General features: G+C 42.1%; 1 protein-coding gene across 1 annotated transcript in view; it reads left to right on the top strand.

The window, feature by feature from the left end:
• LOC137432197 (xanthine dehydrogenase/oxidase-like) overlaps window positions 1–19,493 on the top strand; it is a 289,186-nt gene that overhangs the window by 236,775 nt on the left and 32,918 nt on the right. Inside the window, exons 24-25 of the mRNA XM_078782947.1 lie at window positions 6,822–6,909; window positions 9,477–9,563. Of these exons, the coding sequence (XP_078639073.1) occupies window positions 6,822–6,909; window positions 9,477–9,563 (175 nt within the window). The remainder of the gene's footprint in view (window positions 1–6,821; window positions 6,910–9,476; window positions 9,564–19,493) is intronic.

The following is a 19,493-nucleotide window of genomic DNA, read 5'->3' as shown; positions in this document are numbered from 1 at the left end:
TCACTCACTCGTTCATTATCCATTTGCGGTCCCCACAGGCCTTTTTCAATTAACCCCCGCTCCTGCTCGGTTACGCGGGCTTCCAGCCCCTTTACCTCTTCAGCCAATTCACCCCCCTGTTGTTTAAGGAGTCCCCATTCCTCACTCTGTTGCCGCATTCTGGCATCCACGTGGCCCCGATAGCCCTCCAGGTCTCCATTTAACCACCTTTAGAGGCCATTTTTCCCCGCAAAGCGGGGGTTGGCCTTTTTCGGGAACCGTGGTTGTTGTTGTTTTTTTTGGTCCCCTTTTTGAAGCAATGTTTTACGACCGGATGCCCTTCCTGACGCCAACCCTTTTTGCCGCCTTTAACGACAAACAGGGAATTACCAGTGAACTGGTACTCAATTAGCCGACCTCGGAAGGATGACAGGCTGAGTCAACCCCCCTGGCGTTAAATTCAGCAATCGACCGGGATTCGAACCCAGGATCCTAGGATCCTAAGCCGGCACCCTAGCCGCTAGCCCAACACCAGGGATCTCCATTTGCTTTATCAATTCTGGTATTCGTGGCCCCAATGCTATCTTCCAACTTTTCCCCCATTCGGACATCCTGGGTCATGCCCTCCTCTATTCTTGACATTAATTCTACCCGTTTAAATTCAATTTCCACCCCCATGGATTTTTCCATCTCCCCCACTTTAGTTTCTACTTTCGCCTCAAATTCCCCCAGTCCGTCCGTAATTTGGTTTTGCACTCTCCCTTCTATGCCATCAATTCGTTCCCCCAGCTGCTGTGCCATTTCCCCAATTTTTCCTTCCAATTGTTCATTCCTTTCCTCAATTTCATTCCCTTGTTCATTCATTTGCTCATTCATTCCCTCCATCTTCCCCTCCAATCCATCAATTTTATTTACCATTCCTTTAATTTGTTCTTTCAATCCCTCCTTCAATCCATCAATTTGCTCCTCCAATTCTCCCTTCAATCCTTCAATTTTGTTTTCCGTTCGCTCACTCCGAGCATCCATTTTGTTTTCCAGCCCCTTCATGTCTCCCCTCAATTAATTTTTCATTTCTCCCATCTGCTCACTCTGAGCATCCATTTTGTCATTCATTCCTCCCCTCAATTCATTTATATCTCCCCTCATTTGGCCGCTCAATTCATTACTCATTGTATCCATTTTATTTTCCATTCACTCACTGCGGTCACTCTGAGCCTTTAATAAATTTACTATGGTCTGGAGATCTATCGGGACCATCTCGGTAGCGAGGGAAGTTCCATCCCTATGCCCCTCCCCATCGACAATCGGCTCACTTCGAACCTCGGCATTTCCCTCACGCGCGTCCAGGTCGGCATCCGCCATTACCCTGCTGGCTAACAAGCTTCCTGTTCGCGTATTTTACCTCAGGAATAAGACAAGAATTTAAATTTTCGAACCGCGATTTTGCGTTTCACACACTCCAATCGACTATTAGCAATTTTTAGTGCCTCCAAATTTGCGCCCGAATGCCGAGCGCGCAATGTATGCCCGACTGTGTCGATCTCCCGCCGCGGACAAAAAAATTGTCCGTCGGGCCCAAATCCTCACTTCCTGACACCAATTGTCGTGCGGACGCTCTGTGAAGACAGAACGTCCACGGATGGAATCGAGCTTAATGAGGTAGCAATCAAATCAATGGCAGATCATACACGAGAAGGGGAGTTTGGGGGAAATGCCGCGGCTTACCTTCAGTATTCACGGCCCCGACCATGTCTTCCCCTGTGGAAGTTAAACTCACACGAAACGGAATCTATGTGCGAAAGAACAAGGCTTTATTACCACGGATGCCAATAACAAGAACGCGCCGGTAATTAAATGTCCTAAATCGAGACGTCCCCACACCGACTTCAGATACAAAACAATGGAGGAATGAAACAAAGAAAACCTCGTGTTTGCGTTCGTGTTTGGGCTTATCTGTCTGGATGTGGTCGTCAGGAATTGTCCGGGATGGTCAGCTCCAAGAGCAGTCGTCCGACCGCGCTCCGGTTGGCGCGAACCGCTCGGGCATTGGCGCGAACACCCCTCGCTGCACGGTCCGTCCCGCATCACACAGCACAGCGCGCAGGCACCAGGAGAAAGAACAACAGGGGAGGATGATTGTCGGCGCTGGTCTCTCCACCAAAGTCCAAAGGCAAGAACAGGTCCAAGCGCAAAAGACGGCAAGGAGGGAAGAGAGGCAGAGGCGAAGAGAGAAATGTCGGTCTCCACTCTCTTTTATCGGATGTCCTCCGACTTCCCTGGCGTTTCCTCCTCCAACCAGTGCGTCGTTTATTGGTAGTCTTTCGCGCCTTCCGCCCTGATTGGCCATGGTGTCATGGTGTCATCGGTTGGTGGCCAATCAGTGTGTCGCTCCTTCACCTTCCTTACCCCCAATAACGGGGAAGCTTTTTGTCCCTTCCCTGCCCAATCACACGTCCCTCCCTGCTCTGCCAATCGGTGGCCTGCTCTTTGCTTGCCCCTCCTTTGGCCAATCACGAGTTCTCCTGGGCGTGGCTCTCAGCCTGCCTGGTCAATGTGTGTTGCTCACGGAGGTATATAATAAACTGGAGAGCCAATGACGGCTGTCGGCTGAAGCTAGCGGAAGTTGCTTGGCGGCCATATTGGGAAGCCGATTGTGACATTCGTCCACATCCATCAGGGCAAGTAATACAATACACCGGACTCGAACATGCAACTAAATTGGAAGTTTATTGTTCAATAGTTGTTATTTTTCCTTAGCTATCTGATGCCAATAACTGCAAATGAGGGTTGTATAAATTACAGCACTAGGTGGTTTGCCATTGCCTTCCCACTTCGCAGTAGCAGTAGGTAGGGCAGGAAGTTGTTCAGGGTCCTGGTACGAATCCCGATCCTGGTATTTCACGGGCAGGGCGACTGATCATCCTGGCGAACGTTAAGCCGGCTGTCTTGTCTGCTAGTGAAGGAGCTGGGGCTCCCACGTCGATCGGGGAATCGGAATCGGGGAATGGAAGCTGAATGACAGTTGGAAAGTGCCTGTAGCATACTTTATGATAAATGGATTGTCGGGGAAGGAACAGGCGAATTTGGTGACACAATGTCTACTAAAATTGCATGATATCGGTGCAGAGGTGGTTTCCTTAACTTGCGATGGACCGTCCGCTCATTTGACAATGTTACGTGAGCTAGGTGCCGACATCACGCCGCAGAATGTGAAACCAACATTTCCCCACCCAGCAAATCCCGAAAAGAAAATTTGTGTTGTACTCGATGCATGTCACATGCTTAAACTTGCAAGAAACTGTCTTGGATCCATGAAAATTATGGAGGATGGCAACAAAAAAGTCATCGCGTGGAAATACATCCAGGCACTCTTTGATCTGCAGAAGAGGGAAGGCTTGCGTCTGGGAAATAAGCTCTCCCGGAAACACATCGAGTGGAAGAGCAATGTCATGAAGGTGGACACAGCTGCTCAGACATTGAGCACTAGTGTGGCAGATGCAATTCGGTTTTGCAGGGACACTTTGCAACTATCAGAATTTCAGGGCAGTGAGGCTACCTGCCAATACATTGAAACATTGGACAAACTGTTTGACATTCTAAATTCTCGCAATCCATTGGCACGAAACTACAAGGCACCACTCATGACATCACGAGAAGGACTTTTCCTGCCATTCCTGGATACTGCCTACAGTTACTTGTCCAACATCAAAAACATGAATGGTCAAGTTATGACCAATACGCGTTTGAAAACCCCCTTCATTGGTTTCATGATCTGCATAGAGAGTGTCAAAATTTTGTATTTCACATATGTCAAACCTGCCTCATCTCCCCTGCGATACCTGCTCACGTACAAAATGAGCCAAGACCACATTGAACTTTTCTTTGGAGCGGTCCGCATTGCATGTGGAAGTGGGAATAACCCAACGGCCCGGCAGTTTGTTGCCGCATATAAGCGCCTCTTGATGCGACATGACATCAAGTCTGCAAGTGGGAACTGTTCTGCACAGGACTCAACCAGAATCCTGAATGCGGCTTCCTTCAAGTGCGTTGCAAAGCAGGCTGTGCCTGACGAGAGTCACGACATGTTGGTGGCCAGACGATACGACCTGGAGTTGAGATCGCCGGCAAAAGAGGACCACGACTATGCGGATATTCCAAATTTTGAGCAACTTTCCATCTTTACAGAGTCATGTGTTGGCTATATTGCCGGCTATGTGGTGAGGATGGTGAGGAAGACTCTGAAGTGTAGCCAATGTCTTTCTGCATTGACCAGTAACAACGAAGAATGGCAAACCACACCAATGTACAGCCTGATTGTTACCAAGAACAGGGGTGGCCTCATAGTTCCCTCGCACAGTGTTGTTCGTGTCTGTGAGGCGACTGAACGCTGTGTCAAGAGGCTCCTGGCTGTAAGCAATGGCAAAATGCCTCGTGAAAGTGGGATAAGAGCGGCAATTTCCACTTCTGTCCTTTCTGAGGTCGGTCGGTCTACATTTGCTTCCTTGGATCGGCACATGTTTGACTGTGAGGCAGACAGCAACCATGTGTTTGCTTTAATACATTCTGTATCACAATCATACAGCAAGATACGTTTCCATCATGTTGTGAGAACACTCGATGATGACATGAAGGAAGAGCGCATCAGGAAAAAATATTGCAAACTGGTCCTGTTTGCTCACCAGTGAGGCAACACCAGAGCAAGCTGAAATATAAGAGCGACCTCATCTCTACATGGTGTGGGTGTGTTTTGTGGGTTAACTGTGAATTGTGTGGGTTAACTACATGACAGCGTTTCATGTCATTTATGTGACTGACTCACTGTTGATGTGTTGCTGACCCATGTCAGTGTAGAATAAACTCTGGTTATCATTATATCTGCGTGGTTTCTAACATCTCGGTAATAGAAACATACACATCTTAGTTACAATATAATGACTGAATTAAGTAACATCATATAACATGACAACACATCAGATCTTTATATTGAGGAATATTATAGAACAAGCCAAAGAATGGCAAACGACGATGTACCTCAATTTTATAGATTTCTAGAAAGCTTTCGACTCCTTGCCCAGAGAAAGTCTGGGTCATAATGAAGAAATACAGCATACCTGGAACATTAGTGAACCTTGTAAAAGCCCTTTACCAAGACTTTCAATGTGCGGTCGTCGACCAAGGTGAAACAACAGAATGGTTCAAGGTGAAGACAGGAGTTAAACAGGGGTGTAACATGTCAGGATTCTTATTCCTACTAGTGGGTGATTGGGTCATGAGAAGGACGATAAAGAACACCGAGCGGTCATTTTGGGCACTTTTTTTTCAAACAAGCTCTAAACCATTGGATTCCCCAGGAAAAATGCGTCGAGAACCAACTTCAAACTTAATGAACACCATTTCCTTAAAGAACGGGATTCTGAGCCCGAATATCAGTTCAAATATTAGTATTCTATATTAATTAAATAGTCGGCGGTCCTAAAATTCGCTCCAGCTGCATCATCAGTGCGCCACGCCTTTGCTTTGACAGGCTTACGATCGGCTTCCCAATATGGCCGCCAGACTATTTCCGGTGGCTTCACGGCGGCTAATGCTGCGAGGTGGCCAATTGGCTCTCCATATTATATACCTCCGTGGTGTTGCTATGCCAGCTGGAGATGTGGCTGGCTGCGGCCCCATCGGCGGTGCCCCGATCTGGCTTCCTGCCTCTTCTTCCTGTAACGTAAGTCTTATTGTGGGAGAGGGAAATTAATTAATGTGTGCAGCTCAGGGCCTAGCTAAGTGTGTCTATAAGAGTGCGTTGCCATACGGGACAATGGATTGATCACCAGGTCTAACACACAGGGGAGTTATCTTAGTCGCTATTCTACCTATCACCGGATCATCCTCGTATGATCACAGGTACACACCTGATCCGACAAACAAAGCTAACACTAACAGGACTTATTACATTGAGATCGTTCTAACTCGACAGACGAAGCATGATACCTATTCAGATCTACCTAAATCTATATATTCCCCTACCCCAAAATTAATCACATTATTATATATGTGTATGAGGGTGTACATCATGTTATTACAGGTGTATGAGGGTGTACATCATGTTATTACAGGTGTATGAGGGTGTACATCATGTTATTACAGGTGTATGAGGGTGTACATCATGTTATTACAGGTGTATGAGGGTGTACATCTTGTTATTACAGGTGTATGAGGGTGTACATCATGTTATTACAGTTGTATGTGGGTGTACATCTTGTTATTACAGGTGTATGAGGGTGTACATCATGTTATTATCAGTGTATGATAGTGTACATCATGTTATTACAGGTGTATGAGGGTGTACATCATGTTATTATCGGTGTATGATGGTGTACATCATGTTATTACAGGTGTATGAGGGTGTACATCATGTTATTACAGGTGTATGAGGGTGTACATCATGTTATTACAGGTGTATGAGGGTGTACATCATGTTATTACAGTTGTATGTGGGTGTACATCATGTTATTACAGGTGTATGAGGGTGTACATCATGTTATTATCAGTGTATGATAGTGTACAACATGTTATTACAGGTGTATGAGGGTGTACATCATGTTATTATCGGTGTATAATGGTGTACATCATGTTATTACAGGTGTATGATAGTGTACAGCATGTTATTACAGGTGTATGAGGGTGTACATCATGTTATTACAGGTGTATGATGGTGTACATCACGTTATTACAGGTGTATGATAGTGTACATCATGTTATATGTGTATTACAGGCGTTATTACAGATGTTTTTACACCTGTAATGACCCCACAATGTATGATACATGATAATATTGATTTATGTTTCAGACTTGGTTGTCCAGTCCGCTGTGAACTGGAAAGGGATGTGGATATGGTCGTCACTGGAGGCCGCCACCCGTTTCTGGCCACATACAAGGTAGAGTGTACCTGCTGTTTACAATGTAGAACAAAAATCATCTTGAGACAGTTGTGAGAATAATTTTTTTCACGGTGAGGATAAATTGTGTGAAAAGATCTCCAAAAGAAATGTATATTGTTATGAATTTTGGGGTAAAGTGATATATAGATCAGGTAGATCTGTGTAGGTATCATGCTCCGACTGTCGTGAAGAAGAAGATTCACCCCATGTAATAAGTAGAGGACCTGTTTAGCCCGAATGTCGGATTAAGTGTTTATTCGTCCCCATCACGAGGGGGCGGAGCTTGTTAACTAGATTAGGCTTAGGGCATAAGGGTAAATTATCCTTTGTAATAATTCTTATCCTATGTGATCTATCCTTTGGCTCTTTTGGCACTGCACCATAGACACTCGTGAGGAAGGCCCATTAACTACAACATAAATAATAATAAAACTCACCGGAAGTGCAGGCAGGAAGCGCCCACGCATTGCGCCAAGATGGCGATAAAACATCGAGCAAGCAGGCAATAGACACGCCCAGAGGAGCAGCGATTGGACGAGACACCACAAATAGGGAGACGAGGCAGGATGAAGCCAGCCGATTGGTAGAGGGAGGAGCAAGAAGTGGCTCGCTATTGGGCGTGAGTTGACCAATGGGAAGGGCGGAGTAAGGAAGGACTTGTGATTGGCCAGGGGCAGAGCAAAGACCCAACCCGCTGATTGGTAGGATGAAGCGACGGACTGATTGGCCACCGACCGATGGCATGAGAGAGAAGTGACGTGGCCATTGGTGGAGAGCTGAGCCTGTGATTTTGGCCAGCAGGGATTGGCAGAGAGAGAGAGAGAGATGACGTCACGAGGGGGTTGATACAAAGTGGAGAGAGACCGACATTTTCCCTCTGGTTCTGGATCCCTTCGCGCCCGGATGTCCTTCTCCTCGCCTTGGACTCTCTTCCCTTCTATCTCGATTGCCCCTTACGCCTTCCTCAGCCATTGACTCTCTCCTCTTGGTTCCGGACACCACGAGTGAATGCACGTGGACGAGGGCGGCTTGCCGCTGTAACACCACAAGGCCGGGGTGAGCGGGATGCCCGGTGAGGCCTAGCAGCGTGCGAACGAGGCGGATTGAGGCCTACTTCCCGCCAACACCGGAGTGCACGCTCTGACTGGACGATCGCTGCCAAGGTGCCAATTGAGCTGAGTGCACGATAACTTACACATTTATTTTCATTCCTTTTATTTTCCCTTCGTCCGTGTGATACGTCTGGTGTGGGAGCGCTCCAAATAGGAACCTTATTATTTACTGTGTTTCCTTTGTCCCGGCATTCCGTTGTAAATAAACCCTTATATTATTTTCCCCTATACATTTTACATCGGTTTTCGCTTGAGTTACTTTGCAGGATTGAATGCTGCCGTGCAGGACCGTCAGGTAAAAGCTGCCAGCTTCTTCTTCTTCTTTATTCTGCCCGCGCTTGTATAATGAGTCCGTATTTGATCGTCACCTCAAAGTAACGCTCGATTGTTATCCGTGATTTCCCGGTCTTCACTGAGGGGGATCACGCGACAATATGTATGTGGAGTGCAATTGATGTTTGGTGGAACATTTGCTCCTTTATACTCTGTCAAGTGCCCGAAACGTATGAACATGGATGATGCACCCTGAAATCGGGCAACATCACTGCATTAGATAAAAAGGTACAAGGCCCAATCCCTTTAACTGTTTAACTGCTGACTTATCAGCTTACTACCAATCATAAGAAAAGTCATGAAATCCATCATCGCAGTTTATATGAAATCCTTCCTTTTCTCCACCAACCTCATCGCAGATCACCAATTTGAATTTAGACCTGGTCACTCTACCTTGGACATGCTACTTTTCTCCCAGTAATTGATGGAGGCCTGCATCCCCCCTTGTTTTCCAAACTGTCTACCTATGGAATCCAAGGCCAACTCCCCTCTTGGATTACTGACTTCCTCCACTCTCGAAGAAAACATGTGGCTCTCAACGGAATCCTATCATCTCTCCTTGTCAATGCTGGAGTATCCCAATGCAGTGTTCTCGGCCTCCTCCTATTCCTAATCTTCATCAATAATTAATCTCTCTGACTCTCTGGAAAATCCTCTATCACTTTGATAATGACTCCACTCTCTGCCAGTGACATCCTTCATCTTTCTGGCAGACAGATATCAGACTCTTCACCTCTCCTCCGATTTTGACAAAATCACAAACTGGTCAAACATTTGGAATATGTCTTTCAAACCTGACAAATCTCACACTTACACTATCTCTCTCTTCCCCGTAAGGACCATATGGCAAACACTCCCATCTACTTTCTTGACATTCCTCTTGAGGAGTGTTTGTCTCTCAAACTCCTGGGTCTCACTATCAGCCATGATCTTTCTTGAGCAAACCCCCCTTTAACCCCAACCTCCAAGCCCATCTCCTTTAAAATCTGCACTTTTTCCTTCATAAGAGTTTGCTTCTGTATCCATTTTGTCCACGTCTGTATTCATGCCCATTAAAAGCAAAAATTATATGCTTTTGAAGGGATGGCCCGTGACTAACTGCTTACTTCACCCTGTTAGGTTGGTTACCAAGGCGATGGACGAATTACTGCTGTCAACATTTCCCTGTACAACAATGGCGGAAACACACTTGATATGTCCAGCAGTGTAAGAACGTGTTTATTTATTTATTTATATTATTACTTGGCTGATTACTGATGCCATCAGTCACCACTGTTTCAGAACCACTTCAATTTTGGTTTGTATAACCTTTCCGCATACAAGTTTGAGCTCTCATGTGCACACCAGAAACATGGTGAGATCGGAGTGGTGAGGGGGTGGCGGTGTTTGTCCCCTGGACATGTGGCTGTGGAGGATGGGTCCAGAGGATGAATTCCCCTACACCCACTTATTTTCACGAATATTTTCCAATTTTGAATTTATTTCCACTTAATTCAACGCGAATTTATACTTTACTAGGGCATTGCCCGTACTATATCTATATCTAAAATTATATCCCCCCCCCTCTATTTACATGAAATGGTTTGGTCCAAAGCGAACGGCTTGCGAGTACGGTGACAATCCCCCCCCTCTATTTACATGCAATGGTTTGGTCCAAAGCGAACGGCTTCCGGAGTTTGGTAAAGAAATCGCCATCGCGTGCACAAACGCGCAGGAAAGCGAATGAATCGCAAATTCGGTTTTATTAGTTTTAAAACATAGTTTAACGCCAACATAGTTTGCAAACGTGAAATAAATGAATACGCTCTCAAATGTGCCATCCGAGGCAGAGTGTGTCCTCCACGTTCGGCACACGCGATCGTTCGCTGCTCTCTGATTGGTTGAATCGTTTTTTGGACATAGCTCGGTAAGTAATTGTCCGATTAATATGAAACCTTGAAAAGGCACATCCTCGGGTCCCCAGCAATATACCTGGCAAGTTAAAAGTATATCGGACCCGTGGTTGTCGAGAAACAGCGGTCACAGACAAACAGACGTACAAACGTACAGAGATTACTGGAATTATAGATAGATTATCCAACATATTTGCTCGTAAAGTATTTGTTTATTTATTTATTCAAAAAGTAAGTGTGAACCCCCACTGTTCCCCACACCAGCTCCTCCTGGGTCTGCCTTTAAAATATTGTTTATGTCAAATCAAATCAAATTTCTGTTTAAATGAAAACACACAGAACAATTTGTCCAAGGACTAAAATAGTTCTGTTCTATCAAAGTGAAATACAATTAAATCGTAAAAAACGAAAAAATAGATACAAATAAGAATTGAGGAATCACATCCAAATGCAAATAACAATTGAGTATATACAAGACCGCTACAAATAAGAATCACACAATAAAATCAAACAAGAGGTAATATATTATAGTAAATGATTTAAACTATACACTAATCTAAAAACAAGCATCTAACAGCTGAACCATACAAGGGACAGTTGCTTGTTTGTATATCTGAGTTCTTATTCGAGCCGAATGTAGTTGTTGGAAGTTTCTGAGACTGCAACCGGACATAAGTCGACATTGGGGTCATTGCTCCCTTACAGTTGAGCAAGGATTTAGCGAAGCGGATGGAAACAAGTACAGATACATTCAAAGTACACCGCCCCTGTAGGAGGATGAAATCACTCCCCCTAGGATGAAATAACCCCCCCCCCCCTAGGATGAAATCACTCCCCCTAGGATGAAATCACTCCCCCTAGGATGAAATCACTCCCCCTAGGATGAAATCACTCCCCCTTGCAGGATCAAATGACTCCCCCTAGGATGAAATCACTCCCCCTAGGATGAAATCACTCCCCCTAGGATGAAATCACTCCCCCTAGGATGAAATCACTCCCCCTAGGATGAAATCACTCCCCCTAGGATGAAATCACTCCCCCTAGGATGAAATCACTCCCCCCCCCTAGGATGAAATCACTCCCCCTAGGATGAAATCACTCCCCCTAGGATGAAATCACTCCCCCTAGGATGAAATCACTCCCCCTCGGATGAAATCACTCCCCCTAGGATGAAATCACTCCCCCTAGGATGAAATCCCCCCCCCTAGGATGAAATCACTCCCCCCCCCCTAGGATGAAATCACTCCCCCTAGGATGAAATCACTCCCCCTAGGATGAAATCACTCCCCCTAGGATGAAATCACTCCCCCTAGGATGAAATCACTCCCCCTAGGATGAAATCACTCCCCCTTGGATGAAATCACTCCCCCTAGGATGAAATCACTCCCCCTTGGATGAAATCACTCCCCCTAGGATGAAATCACTCCCCCTAGGATGAAATCACTCCCCCTTGCAGGATCAAATGACTCCCCCTAGGATCAAATCACTCCCCCTAGGATGAAATCACTCCCCCAAGGATGAAATCACTCCCCCTAGGATGAAATCACTCCCCCTAGGATGAAATCACTCCCCCTAGGATGAAATCACTCCCCCTAGGATGAAATCACTCCCCCTAGGATGAAATCACTCCCCCTAGGATGAAATCACCCCCCCTAGGATGAAATCACCCCCCCCTAGGATGAAATCACTCCCCCTAGGATGAAATCACTCCCCCTTGCAGGATCAAATGACTCCCCAGGATTATATCACTCCCCCTGTATATTTTGTGATTTAAACAATATTTATTGCATGATAATGGCATAGAACCATGACAAAGTTAATGAATGTGAACATAAAATGATAAATGAATTGATAAACAGGGCAGAATGATGTCCTTTGTAAACGTCTCTCCCGAAAAATAAAAATACATTGTCTAATCTAATAATGTCTAAATAATCTAATCTAATGTCTAATCTAATAATGTCTAAATAATCTAATCTAATGTCTAATCTAATGTCTAATCTAATAATGTCTAAATAATCTAATCTAATGTCTAATCTAATGTCTAATCTAATAATGTCGAAATAATCTAATCTAATGTCTAATCTAATAATGTCTAAATAATCGAATCTAATGTCGAATCTAATAATGTCTAATAATGTCTAAATAATCTAATCTAATGTCTAATCTAATAATGTCTAATAATGTCTACATAATCTCATCTAATGTCTAATCTAATAATGTCTAATAATCTAATCTAATAATGTCTAATAATGTCTACATAATCTAATCTAATGTCTAATCTAATAATGTCTAATAATCTAATCTAATAATGTCTAATAATGTCTACATAATCTAATCTAATGTCTAATCTAATAATGTCTAATAATCTAATCTAATAATGTCTAAATAATCGAATCTAATGTCTAATCTAATAATGTCTAATAATGTCTAAATAATCTAATCTAATGTCGAATCTAATAATGTCTAATAATGTCTACATAATCTAATCTAATAATGTCTAATAATGTCTACATAATCTAATCTAATGTCTAATCTAATAATGTCTAATAATGTCTAAATAATCTAATCTAATGTCTAATCTAATAATGTCTAAAAATCTAATCTAATAATGTCTAATAATGTCTAAATAATCTAATCTAATAATGTCTAATAATGTCAAAATAATCTAATCTAATAATGTCTACATAATCTAATCTAATAATGTCTACATAATCTAATCTAATGTCTAATCTAATAATGTATAATAATGTCTAAATAATCTAATCTAATGTCTAATCTAATAATGTCTAAATAATCTAATCTAATAATGTCTAATAATGTCTAATAATGTCTAAATAATCTAATCTAATAATGTCTACATAATCTAATCAAATAATGTTTAATAATGTCTACATAATCTAATCTAATGTCTAATCTAATAATGTCTAATAATGTCTAAGTAATCTAATCTAATGTCTAATCTAATAATGTCTAATAATGTCTAAATAATCTAATCTAATGTCTAATCTAATAATGTCTAATAATGTCTAAATAATCTAATCTAATGTCTAATCTAATAATGTCTAATAATGTCTAAATAATCTAATCTAATGTCTAATCTAATAATGTCTAATAATGTCTAAATAATCTAATCTAATGTCTAATCTAATAATGTCTAAATAATCTAATCTAATAATGTCTAATAATGTCTAATAATGTCTACATAATCTAATCTAATGTCTAATCTAAATAATGTCTAATAATGTCTAAATAATCTAATCTAATATCTAATCTAATAATGTCTAATAATGTCTAAATAATCTAATCTAATGTCTAATCTAATAATGTCTAATAATGTCTAAATACTCTAATCTAATGTCTAATCTAATAATGTCTAAATAATCTAATCTAATAATGTCTAATAATGTCTAATAATGACTACATAATCTAATCTAATGTCTAATCTAATAATGTCTAATAATGTCTAAATAATCTAATCTAATGTCTAATCTAAATAAAGTCTAATCCAATAGATTTAACCGATGTTAAATGTCTATGTCTTAACTCAACACTAACAATATTTATTGCATTTCCGGACTGTAAACGTCCCAATGTTTTAGTGCTCATTTCACTCATATGTATTTCATTGACATGTTTGCACTGTACATTTGTTTGCACCTGTGCTTTCATCAAATTGCATGGTGTACCTCACCAACTACAACGAACATTGTAATCGTGTAATACAGGCATAGTAATGTAATATGTGTAAGGATGGTATCTTTGATTCTTAATCTGCTAATCATTAATACAACCATAAAATTTAAATCAATGCTATTCATAATAATCAATATGACAACCATGGTCTGAATGTGTCGATCATCGGTATGTCATTTCCTTGCAGTTGAGCATTGTATGCTATTGTGTTGATTGTCCCTTATTTTTATATGTTGACATCTTTGTCGCCATGGTAATACATTGTGTTGTTTAAACGACAATGTAAATATCTGTTTATACTACAGACCCATTCCATATTATATTTATACTAAGGCTTTGAGAAATCTTTACATATCACTCCAACTTATAAAGATCAGGGACACGAATTGTACTGTGTGCTATATGTACTTGTACATTGACGCGAGTGCTAATTTTTAACATGTTCATGTTATTATACAACTGGAGTCACATATTCCTATAAAATGTGCAGAGAAAATTGAGAAATCAAGTAATTTGATGTTGCAAATAGCCTCTCTCCTTGGCTTGTTCGAAGTTCATATCTATCACGTTAAAGGTTTAGCTGATTTAATTTTAATTTTCAAATGTCATCCTTTAGCAGTTGTATGATATTGTGTTGATTCTCCCCCATCTTCATATATATGAGGCACATGCTCACACGGTATACAACAAAATACATAGTAAAAGCTCTGTTGATCATTGCGACGATATCTAACATCCTGCGAGTTATATTTCCAAAGTAACTAAATATATCTTTCCATTCTTTCTGTCTAACCCTGGTGTTGGGCTAGCGGCTAGGGTGCCGGCTTAGGATAACCTAGGATCCTGGGTTCGAATCCCGGTCGATCGCTGAATTAACGCCGGGGGGGTTGACTCAGCCTGTTCATCCTTCCGAGGTCGGCAAATTGAGTACCAGTTCACTGGTAATTCCCTGCTTGTCGTAAAAGGCGGCAAAAAGGGTTGGCGTCAGGAAGGGCATCCGGCCGTAAAACATTGCTTCAAAAAGGGGACCAAAAAAACAACAACAACCACGGTTCCCGAAAAAGGCCAACCCCCGCTTTGCGGGGAAAAATGGCCTCTAAAGGTGGTTATATATTTTTATATTCTTTCTGGGGGATTGACTTCATCCTAAAGGGGAGTGCTTTGATCCTGGAGGGAGTGTGTTGATCCTGACAGGGGGAGTGATTCTGTCCTAGGATAATTACACTCTAGAGTGTGCCAGTCCTAGGATTAGTTCACTCTAGATTGATTTTATCCTAGGACAGAATCACTCTAGAGTGAGATTTTAGGGGAGTGAGAGAATCCTGCTACACCCCCACACCAAATAAATAAATAACATCCTCCAGCACGGTACATAGAGACTGTATGTATTGTGTATTGGGAGGGAGACGTGTACAATGATTGACTGATTAATTGCATAATTAAAATCAATAAATACTGATCGTAAAATAATTTCATAATCAATTGGCTAATAGCATACCTCAACGACCAGTGTTTCATCTGAAGCTGTAACTTTTTGAAAAATAATTAAATAAGTCATTAATTAAATTTAAAAAATTGATTAATTGATTAATCAATAAATAATTCATCAATTAATTGATTGATGAATGAATCAAATATATCCTTTATATTTGAATAATCAAATAATCAAATATATCCAAATCACTTGGTCACTGTCGTGTCTGAATATGAGCTTAAGAGTTCAAAAGTTGCCTGAGATATTGCCCAGATGAGAAAGAAAATAAATAAGTGATTAATAAGGAAAATAAATAAACTATAATCGTAAAATATTTAAATTATTAATCAATTGGCTAATAGAATACCTAAACCACCACCATTCCATCTAAATCTCTAACTTAAAAAAATATTCATTAATCGAATTATTATTATTTATTTATTTTTTTGTATACAAGATCGAGGCTCGTGAAAGAGCAAACATTAATGACACAAAAAGTCAAACCGACACAAACCAACACATAAAACACAAAATAAGGGGAGCGGTAGACAAGATGGGGAGAGAGGGCGAAGGACACAAACACAACATTTGAGAGCAGGGACATCGAGAGAAATGTGGGAGGGAGAGGGCTTGCAAGGGTAGCAGTTAATGCTGCTCAATTAGCAGTTTAGCTCACAATCCATATGATGTGTGTTAGCCATTGTCCAAAAGAACGGATAGAAGAGGCACGAAAAGGCAAAAAGGAAACCTTACGAGGTTTAACAGATTGTATTCATTGATGTGGACAAAGAATGACAATATCATGATCACTAGTAGCAGATACCTGTGGAGCATGATCAATATCATGATCACTAGTAGCAGATACCTGTGGAGCATGATCAATATCATGATCACTGGTAGCAGATACCTGTGGAGCATGATCAATAGCATGATCACTAGTAGCAGATACCTGTGGAGCATGATCAATAGCATGATCACTGGTAGCAGATACCAGTGGAGCATGATCAATAGCATGATCACTAGTAGCAGATACCTGTGTAGCATGATCAATAGCATGATCACTGGTAGCAGATACCTGTGGAGCATGATCAATAGCATGATCACGAGTAGCAGATACCTGTGGAGCATGATCAATAGCATGATCACTGGTAGCAGATACCTGTGGAGCATGATCACTGGTAGCAGATACCTGTGGAGCATAATCAATAGCATGATCACTGGTAGCAGATACCTGTGGAGCATGATCAATATCATGATCACTAGTAGTAGATACCTGTCTAGCATGATCAATAGCATGATCACTGGTAGCAGATACCTGTGGAGCATGATCAATATCATGATCACTGGTAGCAGATACCTGTGGAGCATGATCAATATCCTGATCACTGGTAGCAGATACCTGTGGAGCATGATCAATATCATGATCGCTAGTAGCGCAGATACCTGTGGAGCATGATCAATATCATGATCACTGGTAGCAGATACCTGTGGAGCATGATCAATAGCATGATCACTGGTAGCAGATACCTGTGGAGCATGATCAATAGCATGATCACTGGTAGCAGATACCTGTGGAGCATGATCACTGGTAGCAGATACCTGTGGAGCATGATCAATAGCATGATCACTAGTAGCAGATACCTGTGTAGCATGATCAATAGCATGATCACTGGTAGCAGATACCTGTGGAGCATGATCAATAGCATGATCACTGGTAGCAGATACCTGTGGAGCATGATCACTGGTAGCAGATACCTGTGGAGCATGATCAATAGCATGATCACTGGTAGCAGATACCTGTGGAGCATGATCAATAGCATGATCACGAGTAGCAGATACCTGTGGAGCATGATCAATATCATGATCACTCATAGTAGATACCTGTGGAGCATGATCAATAGCATGATCACTGGTAGCAGATACCTGTGGAGCATGATCAATAGCATGATCACTGGTAGCAGATACCTGTGGAGCATGATCAATATCATGATCACTAGTAGTAGATACTTGTGGAGCATGATCAATAGCATGATCACTGGTAGCAGATACCTGTGGAGCATGATCAACAGCATGATCACTGGTAGCAGATACCTGCGGAGCATGATCACTGGTAGCAGATACCTGTGGAGCATGATCAATAGCATGATCACTGGCAGCAGATACCTGTGGAGCATGATCAATATCATGATCACTGGTAGCAGATACCTGTGGAGCATGATCAATATCATGATCACTGGTAGCAGATACCTGTGGAGCATGATCAATATCATGATCACTGGTAGCAGATACATGTGGAGCATGATCAATATCATGATCACTAGTAGCAGATACCTGTGGAGCATGATCAATATCATGATCACTAGTAGCAGATACCTGTGGAGCATGATCAATATCATGATCACTAGTAGCAGATACCAGTGGAGCATGATCAATATCATGATCACTAGTAGCAGATACCTGTGGAGCATGATCAATAGCATGATCACGAGTAGCAGATACCTGTGGAGCATGATCAATAGCATGATCACTGGTAGCAGATACCTGTGGAGCATGATCAATATCATGATCACTGGTAGCAGATACCTGTGGAGCATGATCACTAGTAGCAGATACCTGTGGAGCATGATCAATAGCATGATCACTGGTAGCAGATGCCTGTGGAGCATGATCAATAGCATGATCACTAGTAGCAGATACCTGTCTAGCATGATCAATAGCATGATCACTGGTAGCAGATACCTGTGGAGCATGATCAATATCATGATCACTGGTAGCAGATACCTGTGGAGCATGATCAATATCCTGATCACTGGTAGCAGATACCTGTGGAGCATGATCAATATCATGATCGCGAGTAGCACAGATACCTGTGGAGCATGATCAATATCATGATCACTGGTAGCAGATACCTGTGGAGCATGATCAATAGCATGATCACTGGTAGCAGATACCTGTGGAGCATGATCAATAGCATGATCACTGGTAGCAGATACCTGTGGAGCATGATCAATAGCATGATCACTGGTAGCAGATACCTGTGGAGCATGATCAATAGCATGATCACTAGTAGCAGATACCTGTGTAGCATGATCAATAGCATGATCACTGGTAGCAGATACCTGTGGAGCATGATCAATAGCATGATCACAAGTAGCAGATACCTGTGGAGCATGATCAATAGCATGATCACTAGTAGCAGATACCTGTGGAGCATGATCAATATCATGATCACTGGTAGCAGATACCTGTGGAGCATGATCAATAGCATGATCACTAGTAGCAGATACCTGTGGAGCATGATCAATATCATGATCACTAGTAGCAGATACCTGTGGAGCATGATCAATATCATGATCACTGGTAGCAGATACCTGTGGAGCATGATCAATATCATGATCACTAGTAGCAGATACCTGTGGAGCATGATCAATATCATGATCACTGGTAGCAGATACCTGTGGAGTATGATCAATAGCATGATCACTAGTAGCAGATACCTGTGGAGCATGATCAATAGCATGATCACTGGTAGCAGATACCTGTGGAGCATGATCAATAGCATGATCACGAGTAGCAGATACCTGTGTAGCATGATCAATAGCATGATCACTGGTAGCAGATACCTGTGGAGCATGATCAATAGCATGATCACGAGTAGCAGATACCTGTGGAGCATGATCACTGGTAGCAGATACCTGTGGAGCATAATCAATAGCATGATCACTGGTAGCAGATACCTGCGGAGCATGATCACTGGTAGCAGATACCTGTGGAGCATAATCAATAGCATGATCACTGGTAGCAGACACCTGTGGAGCATGATCAATATCATGATCACTAGTAGTAGATACCTGTGGAGCATGATCAATAGCATGATCACTGGTAGCAGATACCTGTGTAGCATGATCAATAGCATGATCACTGGTAGCAGATACCTGTGGAGCATAATCAATAGCATGATCACTGGTAGCAGATACCTGTGGAGCATGATCAATAGCATGATCACTGGTAGCAGATACCTGCGGAGCATGATCACTGGTAGCAGATACCTGTGGAGCATAATCAATAGCATGA

The sequence above is a fragment of the Myxine glutinosa genome, chromosome 8 (assembly GCF_964187855.1).
Source record: "Myxine glutinosa chromosome 8, kmMyxGlut1.1, whole genome shotgun sequence".
Lineage (NCBI taxonomy): Eukaryota > Metazoa > Chordata > Myxini > Myxiniformes > Myxinidae > Myxine > Myxine glutinosa.
This window is presented reverse-complemented; position numbering and strand designations above follow the sequence as displayed.